The 12,257-nt window shown below is 46.1% G+C and overlaps 1 protein-coding gene across 5 annotated transcripts in view; it reads right to left on the reverse strand.

The window, feature by feature from the left end:
• Window positions 1-374: 374 nt before the first annotated feature.
• COL8A2 (collagen type VIII alpha 2 chain) overlaps window positions 375-12,257 on the reverse strand; it is a 149,782-nt gene continuing 137,899 nt past the window's right edge. For all 5 annotated transcript variants that reach the window (XM_054012080.1, XM_054012082.1, XM_054012084.1 and 2 more), the window contains one exon: window positions 375-6,645. In XM_054012080.1, coding sequence (XP_053868055.1) covers window positions 4,724-6,645 — 1,922 coding nt within the window. In that variant the 3' untranslated portion in view covers window positions 375-4,723. The remainder of the gene's footprint in view (window positions 6,646-12,257) is intronic.

Below are 12,257 nucleotides of genomic sequence, written 5' to 3' on the forward strand. Positions count from 1 at the left end.
CCCCTAAATGTAACCGAGTTTAAAGGGACATGTCAACTTAAAATTCACATTTCTGCCTGGAAATGTTTCACTGGCTATAGTTAACATTCCCAATTAGGAGACCTGCAAGAGATCACTTAATAAATATTTTTTCCCCTCTTTGTTTCCTTTGTGCCTCTGGCAGCACTTCATGTAATAGTCAGTTTCAACATTTCCCCAGCATAGTCAGCCAGTCCCTTTCGTCTGTGGAGAGAGAGAGCTTTTAAAATAAGCGAATGTGATTATAAAAGCACAAGAAAATAGCAGTCAGGGGACACAGAGACAGGGTGGTATCTAAAACTAGTGATTTTTTTTAATTGACTAGCTTTCAAAATGATATTGCTTAAAACAAAACATCCTTCCTCCTCACCCCCACCCCCAAAGAAAACAAACTGATGGAATCAATGATGCTTAAAGCCCAAAGAACTGAGCTGCATTCTCACCGGCATCTCTTTACGGGGAAGAAGGTAAATGGGTAGCATAGTCCGTATACATATTGGAATTTGTTATGGTGGCAAGGGTGGTCAGACCCAGCTAGCACAATCTGGTATTCTTCATAGTTTTGGGAAGCTTGAATAGAAACTCTGCATTGTTACTTAAAATTCCTGTCTCCTTCCCCATTGTAGAAGGCACGCATGCTGCTCTCCTTGAGAAAGAGCTTGGGAGTGATGGGTGAGCTCCTGGCTTTGGGTTCATTTTTAATTTCTAGCAAAACCCCATTTTTCCAGGAAAGGAAACTCCAGCATGCACTCCTGTTCCTTAAATTCCTCAACGTAATAATTGCCAGGTAGAAGAGGAAAAAATGTTGCAATATTTGGAAGGCCCCAAATTTCACCATCTTCCTTTAAGGAACTTCTGGACTGTGGCTGTGAGGCAATGTGGAATAAGTTTTTCCTATGTTGATCAGGGAGCAGGATAGATGCCATCTCCTATTACCATTCTCTCAAGCCAAGTCTGAGTTGAGTGGGCAACCGGGAGGTGACAGGCTTTGAATGAAAGCTGATACCCTCAGCCTATGCCAGTTGTGCAATCTCATTCCAGTTCCTAGGGGACAGTTACTTACATTACCAAAATCAACCCTCATCTTTGCCACCAATCGGTCCACTCAATGGCAGTCTTCGCAGATAAACCATGGACTGAATGGACTATGAAGGCTTAAGTACCCCTTCCTCTGGGTGCACACTGGTGGGGTGTTGCAGGGAAACCTGTTTCACTGCCAGCGACCAGGATGTGTTCCTGTTGCATGAAGAGAAGAGAGGACTTCGTATCTAAGGCTGTGCATATTACAAAGGAGAGCTCATAGGGCAGGCAGCATGAGCTGAGACCTATGATTATGGCCAGACTTATACAAGGGTATTTCAGAAGTGGTACTTTGAATATAGAAACTTCGTCTTATCGTTTGGGTGCTGGCTGCTGCTACAGAAGGTGTGGGTTCAAATGTGAGCTCTGAGACAGACTCCTTGGGTGAGCCATGGACTATTCCCGTGCCTCCTGTCCCCAGAACAATGGGATATTAATCTTTCCTTCACCTGTTCAGACTGTAAGCTCGTGGCGCAGGGGTTATCTCTTACTATGTGTAGGTGCTCCTGCAATACAAATAAATCATAATAGGACAAAGGCACAGCTGAGATGATCTTTTATACAATAAGTTTTATTGATGTTGTGTCAATACAATCGAGTACTGTAGTTTTAGTTCTGAAGAGGCCAGTTTCCGATCACAATCAAAGAGAAGGCATTTTAAACCAATTTTACTATGACAGACAGTGCATGTAATAGGTATTTTTACAAAAACTAAAATCCTCTATATACTAGGTTAGAAAAGAAGATACTAGAGGCAAACTTAAAAAAAAAAAGTAAGAATTTGTATATAAAAAATGCACACTGTAATGTAGTTTTCATAGTTAAAAACTGACAAACTTCATCCATCCCAACCATTTTTTGTATGTGTGTGACTGATACCAACATCCCAAGTGCTCACACCCATGACAGAAAATAAACCTTCCTGCTGGCAAATATTACAGACTGTGTACTTCAAAAGAAATCTTCCTGACAATATCTGGTTTACTGAACACCTTTCCTCCTTCACCCTGTGCATCGTTTCCTAGCCTCCCTGTGTGTGTAATATCCTTGTCATTCAATACTGTGTAAATGTAACAGGTTATAGAGCTGCAGAAGGGTGATTACGGTTTCTGCTCTGCACATGAAGGGAAAGTGAAATTGCAAAATATTTTCTACTGAACTGAATGAGTTAATATTTGCGTTTGGTTAGAATGTGCGTTTCGGTCACTGTTTTTGCCAGCCAGAACCAGAGTATTGAATAATAACAAAACCAAACCAGGACTGAACATAGGTCAGAACACAGTATAAATAAATTGCTTTGTCGAGTAACTGGCTTAAACTTCCACCCTTGAGTGAATTTTCAACGGTGTGGAAGTTCCTTACCCTACTGCAGGTAGTATATTTAAGTTACCATCTCTGCCTCTGGCAGTGTTCTGTGGTTCAAGGAGTGAGACTGCTTTGCTCTGAAATGAAGGGATCTGCTGTATTATCAACTTGAGTTCATTGTGGTTCTCTGCAGGAAAATACATTTAAACCAAGAAGACAGAAGCCCCATGCCGGCACTGTCCTTTCAAGTGTGGATTTGAAGAGAGAAATTGAACTCCTTTTCTTCAAATTTTAGGTCTTTACTTTATGGTTCCTATTTCGAATGGGAAATCAAAGAACCAATTACCAACAGAATCTGGGCCATGAAGGGCTCTGACATTCTTCTGCCTTCAGGAATTTAAAAACATCTGACAGAATTCAAAATATCAGGCTGTATTTGTCTCTGTTAAAAGTTCCATCGCTTCACAACCTGCTCTTGTAAATCCGAATAAAAACTAAAACAAAGGGGAGGGGAGACCCAATTCCAGATTCTGTCTGAAATGTTAGTCTATGGAATTTTTTTCTTTAGCTTCCTTCTTTTTGTTTCCTGTTTTGTAATTCAGGGATGGGCGGGTTTTTGTAAATGGAAGCCCTGGAGGGCAAGACACACAAACGCAGTGTAGTTTAAGAAAAAAAAATCTATGTTTAAATAGTTTTATCTACAATAAATCTGGAGAATAATATTAAGTCACATTCTTACTCTTTCTCTCTCCTTTGGCCATATTATAGGCATCATGGACATTTGAGAGTAATGAACACTGAGCTATTGACTGAATGAATTTCAGCTATTTTCTTAGGCACATGTCTTTGTAGAAAGGAATTCAGTATATTATGTGTGGCTTAACTTCAACCACGTTCTACCTACCCCGGCTGAGAAGAATCTCTTTAGTAACTTTTAAATGCAATGGTCTGTAGCCATTTTACCTTACCGCAAGCTGCAAAGCAACAGGCTTCAATTGTTCCAGTTTGCAAAGGCCAGCGCAGCCACGTGGTCACTAGCTGGGCACACCAAAAGCTGTAATAAACCTTGTAACCCATATTCAAATCAATGACGTTTCAAGCATTATTGAGGCAAAGTGGTAACAGGACAAACATGAAATGATTTTTTTCCTAAGTCACAGAACCCTGCACGCAGACCGGTGCCCCTTTCAAAGATACGTATTGCACTATACTTGTAAATAACATTAAGTAGATAATAGCACCGTTGTAAAAGGAATGCATGGAAAGGTAGAATGAATGCTTTTTTTTTTAATAAGTTCCCCAAGGGGAAGGGAAAAAATAGTGTACACGTCCTGAAAGGTAGACATTAAAAGTAAGTTGTCCATAAATGGCACCTTAAAGAAAGCAGAGCTAAACCGTCCATGAAATCAGCTAGTAGCAATGTAAGCCATGCTTGCAGCGCCATCCTTGGATTGTCAGATAATAAAACGTTCATAAGCCCAAACAGGGCTGTGGGCTACAGAAATATGTGTGATAGAACTGGCCCTTTGACTTGCCAATGCAGGAATTAATACAAGGTCAAGGAACATTGTTCATCACAGGGGTTCCCAAATTCCCTGAATGGCTTTGGAGTATATTCGGCACCCATCCTATTGCCAGGTGCTACTAACGATGTTTTTTGTTCCTAAAGATTTTTTCTTAAATATTTACTTATAAAAAGGTGCTTCTGCAAAGTGTTCCCCTTTTGATGACTAAATCCACCCACCCTGATCGAATCCGAGACACTGATTCAAGCGTCAATGAGATTGAAATGTGGGGAAATGATTGCTTGGGAAGGTGAGAGTCAATCCACCAGGAATCTCCACTGCTCTAGAGATCTGAGATTGCTTAGGATCCCTGGATTGGCTAACGAATATGCAAAATGACTTTCTTTATTTAACTAGTACTCAACAGCGGGAACAGGGGCACTTGATTATAAACCAAGAAGGGTCTCGATTCTTCAGCTTTCCTCCTCTGACTTAAAGAACAATGTAGTTGCATAGCTAGATCCTAGCCAGCCTGAGCTAGTTGCTGTGTTTGATGTGCAGTCACAAAGGTAAAATTTATTCCAAAGACACCTCCCCCACTTGCACCCCCCCCAAGAAACAACAAAGGCTCCTTTCCCCTTATCCTCTCGACTCCTTGAGTGAACAGTGTGAAGCGAGGTCCTGCGCCAATGACTTGCGCGTTCTTCCCAGTGATTTTTCTTTTTTGTATTTCTTTTATTTTTTAAAAAAAATTATTAAAAAAACAAGACAGTTTATGGCTAAAGTGGGTAAAAAGGGGAAACACCCAACAGCTGTTATGTGGGGCAAAGCAGGAAGCCGGAGAAAGAGGAGTGGATGTATTCTGTGGAGTACAGCCCATTGGCTTGGTCCGAGGGCATTTGGACCCAGACTTGGTCATTCTCTTTGAGTTCGAGCACTGCGCTGCCTGAGGCTTGATCCAGGTAGCCTTTTTTGTACTCGTCGTAGGTGTATGTGGCGGGCACATTGTTCTTATAAAGTGCCACCCAGACATTAGTCCCTTTGACATGCACGTGGTAGGCAAAGTAATAGATGCCGGAGATGGGGCAGGTGAATATCCCAGTGGCTGGATTGTAGGCGTTGTGCCCGTTGTACAAAGTCCTGTCGAATTTGACTGGCATGCCAGAGGCTGGGAACGGGGAGGTCAGGATGGCCGTGAAAGCGGGTGCTATCCGGGCAGAGAGCTCCCCTTTGCCATACTGTGGCTTCCCAGGCTTACCATTCCCTAACACCGCTCCTTCCACGCCTCCATCCGGCAAGTGCAGCCCAGCGATGCCTGTCTCGTCGAACACCCCTGGTGCCCCGGGGGGACCAGGCGGCCCTGGTGGTCCTGGGGGTCCGTTTAATCCACGTGTCCCTGGTATTCCAGGTGGGCCAATGGGTCCTGTAATGCCAGGCTCCCCTACCTTCCCCTCCCCTGGAGGGCCTGGGAGGCCAGGTTCCCCTTTCAGCCCTGGTAAGCCCTGTGGCCCCATGGGACCAGAAGGGCCTTGTAGGCCTGGAATACCAGATGGGCCCCTCAGGCCTGGCTGGCCTGGAATTCCTGCATCTCCCTTTGGTCCCAGGCTACCTGTTAACCCTGGCATCCCAGGAATCCCTGTGAAGCCTGGTTCTCCTTTTGGCCCTGTGGGGCCAGGTGGTCCCTGAGACCCAGGCAAACCTCTCTCTCCAGGGACCCCTGGTTTCCCTGCAAAACCGTTTGGCCCTTGGTCTCCACGCATCCCTGGTATTCCTGGGGGCCCAGGCAGCCCAACCTCACCTTTGAGGCCTGGCAGCCCGTGTTTGCCTGGCAAGCCCATGGAGCCTGGCACCCCGGGGAATCCAATGACACCCTGCGGGCCCTGCTCGCCTGCTTCCCCATCCATGCCTGGTTCCCCTTTGTCGCCAATGGCTCCTGGGATCCCAGGTTGCCCACGATCTCCTTTTAAGCCCGGCAAACCTGGTTTCCCATAGCCTGCGGGCCCAGGTAAACCGGGAAGGCCACGGATCCCGGGTTCTCCCTTTGGCCCCACAGGGCCTTGCATACCTGGAATCCCTCCGACGCCCGGGATGCCTATTCCATCAATCCCTGGTGGCCCCCGTGGCCCCATCGGCCCAGGTTCCCCATTGATCCCAGGGGCTCCAGATGGGCCCATCTCGCCTTTCCCCCCTGGAGCACCTGGTAAGCCATTGAACCCTGGTTTCCCAATGCCATTTGGCCCTGGAGGCCCAGCGGGGCCGGGGGGGCCTCCATTTCCTCGGGGACCCGGAAACCCTGGCTTCCCAACACCATTTTCACCCTTTAAGCCCCGCTCCCCCCGAAGCCCTGGTTCCCCTTTTGGCCCAGGCTCACCCCGAAATCCTGGTAGACCTGGAGTGCCCTGCATGCCTGGTTTCCCATTGACTGAGATGCCTGCTGGCCCAGGCAATCCTGGTGGGCCAGGTAATCCTCTCTGGCCTTGCTCACCTCTCAGGCCGGGTTCACCTTTGAGGCCGGGCATCCCTTTCATACCTGCCTTTCCTGGAAGCCCTGGGATACCTGGTTTGCCAACACCAGAAAATCCAGGGGGCCCAGCAGGGCCTGGCTGGCCATGAAGTCCGGGTTTCCCAGTGCCTGGTTTTCCTGGATAGCCTGGGGGGCCTGGAGGTCCTCTTGGGCCTGGCTTTCCTGGGGGGCCTGGCTCCCCTTTGAGATCCATCGGCAGGAGCGGTTGCATGTCTGTTAAGAGCAAGAGACACCAAACCCTTACTGGATAAGTGAGGAAAGGCCTAGTGCCCACCCACTACCAGGAGAAGCAGAACCTCAGCGTCATGAGAGGAGAAGCCATGGTGGCTAGTGCTGAGCGTTAGTGAAGTCACAGCCCCGCGCCTCAGAAGGATTTAGGAGGCTAATGCCCACTGATTTTTAATAGGATTTAGGCTCCGGAATACCTTTTGAGGCTCTGAGCTGTACCGCCTTGTTAAATGGAGATATTGCTATAAACCCTCCCGCTGATGTTGGAAATTAATATTTGTGAAGCACTTTGAGAGTCTGAGATGAAAGGTGCTCTGAAAGCCTGGGGGTGGGGTATCATTAACTATACATAAGTTACACACCCAGGGGCTCCTTTTGCTGTAATGGTAGGTTGTAGGAATGTACGTTAGCACCAGATGAAAAGAGGCCTGTTCAGACACACTGTCATTTATGGCTGATTTAGAAGTAGCTAAAACAAGTCCCACCGGGCACTTGAACATTAAATGGGGAGTCCGACCAATTTGCTCAACCAACCATGGGGGGAAAACTGAATAGAGATGAACAATTCAGACTTGCTGTGCTCAAGGTAATGCAAAAGGAAAAGAGTGAACCTGTAGCTTTTACTGAGACTAAAGATGGTGGCTTCACGGATGCCCTGCTGTCTGTTTATCAGTGTGGTGGCAAAACTAATAGTATCAGCCATGATATTCTTTGGAGTGCGGGCTAACTCTGGGACATTTCTGATAGTTTCAAAGGCCCCTGTGCTTCCACTGATGCTTCTAACAACATCTAGAGTTATCATTATGGCATCTTCAATAAGCAATATAGGCATTTGCAAATAGTAACAAGCTAAGATGTTCACCAAATTCACAGATGATGCAAAATCAGTGTTTGGGTTGGAAAAAAAAATCTATGACTTAGAGTTTTCACTACTATTATAGTAGCACCTAGAACCCCAAACAAGACTGGGCCACCCTCATTGTAGCACCTAGAACCCCAATCAAAACTGGGCCCCTCACTGTGCTTGACACCATCCAAACAGCTAGTAAGCGAGTCCATGCTCAAAAACAGCTTACAGTCTAAACATATAAAATAGTCAAAAAGGAAGGAGTATAATTAGGCCCATCAACAGAGGCACAAAGAACTTAAGGCCCAGCGCCTTAAAGGTAGTCAGACTCGTAAGGTCCATTGAAATCAATGGGCATTAGGTGTCTAAATACCTCTGAGGATTGGGACCAAAGTGACTTGGTCACACAGGAGGTCTTGGCAAAGGTGGGGACTGAATCCACATCTCTTTAGCCCCAGCGCCTTATTCACAAGCCTTATTCACGATCCTCTAGATATGCATCGAGCCAAGCAGTGACAGAGGAGGCTTCACACACTGCCCCACCAATGAGCGTAAAGCCTGTTGTTGCAGAACTAGCACTAGAAACAAGAGCATTGGCTAGCCTCCAGGGTCCCTGCCAATCCTTAGTTTCTCCATTGCCAGTATGGCCAAGCATGCCAATTAGCATCAGCTGTGAGGGTGATTTTTAGGGGGCTGTTTTTACATGTTCCCTAGGACCTGAGGACTTCTCCCCCCAAATCATTCATACTGTCTACAAAAGAGCCATCAGCGGATAATGGCTTTCAGTCACTACGAAAGAGTGTGTTGGCGTTGAAAGGCACAACCAAGATTAACGGTACCCTATCACCAATCCGCTGAGTGATTGAGCCGCCCTTAAAATCTTGGACTTCTCTCGTCCTATAATGGTTTTCTCTTACTAGGCTGACTACAGTGCTTTAGGATATTTTCTTGGGAGAGCAGCTAGGTAACTGCTTTGTCATTTGTGCATTCACGTAAGATGTGTCTGTGTTCATTGGCGCAGTCCTACTTGCCTATGGAGTGTAGCATCGGGGAGGAAACTTTAAACACACTGAGAATGTAGACAAACCCAATTCCTGCAAAGGAAATGCAACAGCAATACCATCTTGGCCTGATTCAGCACAGCTGGGAGTAGGTCGTAAGCACTTGCCATTTAGAGAATTCTAGCCGTTTTGCAAAGGGCCATAAGAAAAAGGAAAATGCATCAGAGAAGGACGTAGAGATGGACGTGTAGGCGATCCAGAGTGTGTCATAATTGCTACTCACTACAGCTCGGTGCTCTTGGTACAGGAGCAGCGTGAGTCCCCGGACCAGAGTAGCCCAGGCATGGCTTCACTTCCCACCTGAGAAGTGGGTGAAAATTTTGACTGGCTCTTGTCCCAGGTAGGTTTGATAGAAGAGAGATTTGATGGTTACTTATACACGTTTCGAAAAACAAGTTTCAGACTGGTAGCTATGTTAGTCTGTATCAGCAAAAAGAACAGGAGTACTTGTAGCACCTGTAGTTAGAGAGACTAACAAATGTATCTGAGCATAAACTTTCGTAGGCTACAGCCCACTTCTTCGGATGCATGCAGTGGAAAATACAGTAGGAAGATATATATATATATATATACACAGAGAGAGAACATGAAAAAATGGGTGTTGCCATACCAACTCTAATGAGACTAATTGATTAAGGTGGGCCTCATTAGAGTTGGTACGGCAACACCCATTTTTTCATGTTCTCTGTGTATATATATCTTCCTACTGTATTTTCCACTACATGCATCCGATGAAGTGGACTTTAGTCCACAAAAGCTTATGCTCAAATAAATGTGTTAGTCTTTAAGGTGCCACAAGTACTCTAAAAACAAGGACTCTGATTGGCTGGCAAAGACTTCTCATTGCCCTGTCTATGACTTTATAGCCAAACGTGACCCAAATGTAGCAAACTGGCTACAACAGCCAACCTTTATAAAAGTGATCACAGAAGCATCAGGTACCAGGGCAGCATCTGGCCCTCTGTGTCTGAGTTTATGTAATCAGGTAATCTCAGCAGCTAGATGGACCTCAAAGGAGTCTCAAACTGTTGGATGCTGTTTACATGGGAGGTTTGTTTCCTACTCCAATTCTGGTATCTGTATACACCATGTGTCTCTACAATCACTGTTTACAAATGGAAGAGGCTGTGCCTGGAGACATTTGCATCATGTTTGCCTTTAGAAAGGGAGGTTTCTGTTCCATTTAGTTGTCCTCCTAAACTGTGCAGTCAAAGGTTTTACTCTTCGATGTGCATTGATTTACCCATGTATTAGGAGTTAAGATTACTTTATTGGGCCATATCTAGCTTGCCTCACAAATTACTGGCTGTAATGTGAAAGGGCCAAATTTACAATGCGCTTCACGCACCCTGCCATATTTGCCTGGTAGCAGAATAGAGCCCAAACTCATTTCACAAGGAAGAACCATCTAATGATTTATATGACAGTAACATCTAGTGGCTCCAGCTGAGATCAGGGGCCCATTGTGCCGGACGTTGTTCGTACACATAGCAGGAGACAATGCTAGCGTGAAGGGCTTGCAATCTAGATGGACAAAGGGTGGGAGTGGAGAACTGACTTGCCCAAAGCCACACAGCAGAGCTGCGGGGGGGAAAAAAGAACCAGCGACTTCTGGCCCTGTCCAGTGCGCTGTCCTCTGAACCACACTGTCCCTCAGCCAAGGTTGGCTTTGGGTCATGGCTCCTGCCATCTGCCAGGTTCAAACCGGTGACTTGCATTTGTGGAGTACGGCCTTGCACAAAGTTCTCCCACGGCCAACCATATAAACCACCCAACTGTTTGCTCCTAGTTTATGGAACTGTACATGGGCTACAACCCCAGTAGGACACTATGGGGAGGAAGGAGGAGCATGCAAACTGTTTGGTGGTTGCAAGCTGCTGGATGGGAAAGTTGATGCAGCGGCACACTACTGAGTCACATTGCACTGAGGACAGACACGGCACAAACAGAAAACGAAAGAAAGATGCTGTCTTCTGATTGCTTTTCATACTCTGCAAGAGGAGAGTTTTCATTCTCCGCAAGAGAGCTGCTTATGGATTCTCTAAGGCCTGCAGCCCCACAAGTAAACGTAGGGAGAGGAGGAAGCTGTCTATCTGCATTCTACCCACCCATCCACCATCTGAGAGAAAAGCTTCAAGCTACACCCACTGCCTTGCTAGAGCCCACTAACCCATGGGCAGACAGATGCTCTGAATGCCAGACGCTGGACGCACAGGCCTAGCTGTTGGTCCTGGCTTTAGAAGGAGTTGTGAATGGTAAAAGGGAAGGGAAGGTCTGGGGCTGCCTGGTTCAATTCTCTGGGCAAAGGAGGTTCAAAAGTTCCAGGAGGGGGAGGGTAAAAGAGAAGTGGGTGCTGGAAAGAAACAGAATCTGTATTGGGAACAGAGCCAGGTCCATCCCCTGGAGACTGAGGAGTCAGTGTGCTGAGTGAGGACATAAACGCAAGGAAACCGTGGGGCTGGATGGATCTGCCAACACTAGGAGATTTTGCTCAGTCAATGGGGAAAGATTACATGAGATTTAAGGCACAGGCGGTAAAAATAATAAAGGCAGCAGACAAGGCCCCAGCTAAGTATCAAAGGGGGCTTTTCCTTTAAGCACAAAAATTAGCACTGGTCATTTCAACCAAGTCTGGAAATGTGGTTATTTTTCTTTCGTTAATGGAAACATATTCAGGGCTTAGGCTTTCCTGAGCTTATCTGCATATCAAAGACTTGCCCACATCCTCTGCTCTAATAGAGGTCACATGGTTATCTTGATTAAGGAAATACTTGTCTATCAAGACATCGCCACTGGATTTCTGCAGCCGAGAAAAAAGAACGATTTAAACTGTGTGCTTAAGCAGATTTCTGGAAAATATCTTCCCCGGAAAATTATTTCAATATGTGGGGTTTTTTTCTTTTCTTCTTGTGCTGGATGCTATGGTTTGTAAGAATTAGTTTTCTAGGTCATTTCGCATGGAATCAGAACATGGAGATACAGCTGAGCCCATGAAGGAGGCGGCAGGAAAAAAAAAACTCACCAAAAGAAAAAGCCAGATGTGAGTTGCCAGCTTGTGGGCAGCCAAGAAAGCAGACAGGAAAACCAAACCGGGGACGTTAGCACAGAGAAATTGGGACATTACAGCCCCAACGGTATCCAATTTCAGGAGACCGTGTCTTACCACAGACGCACGTCTCGGAGAGTCTGCGTTTCCCAGCAATAGCAAGGGGTTATGTGCTCCCCTCTGTGTATGAGCAAAACAACCATGAATGCTAATGGAAACAGCCACCTGGGAGTCTGGGAGGCAAAACAATAGACAGAGCCTCTACAGAAGGTCTCGCCTCAGGTCCAGAAGGAAGGTTTCAACCTCATTCCAGAACAAAGGAATTTTCAGCTCAATGTCTGTCTAACATGGTCTCTGATAGTGGCCAGTGTCAGCTGCTTCAGAGGAAGGTGCAAAAAATTTCATAATGGCCTGTGATGGAATAATGTGCCAACGAAAATAAGTTTCTTCCTGACCTCAAGCAGCCAGTGGTTGGCCTATGCTCTGAACCATGAGGGCTGATACATCCCTGATGAATTGTCATCCTAGTTATTCTATCTGTGGGGGGTTCTGTTATTCCTAACAATGGCTAATCCTTTTTTTTTTTAATGTTGCTGAGCTGTTGGCCTCAGTAATGCCATGTGACAGTCAGTTCCACAGGCTA

The sequence above is a fragment of the Malaclemys terrapin genome, chromosome 22 (assembly GCF_027887155.1).
Source record: "Malaclemys terrapin pileata isolate rMalTer1 chromosome 22, rMalTer1.hap1, whole genome shotgun sequence".
Classification (NCBI taxonomy): Eukaryota; Metazoa; Chordata; order Testudines; family Emydidae; genus Malaclemys; species Malaclemys terrapin.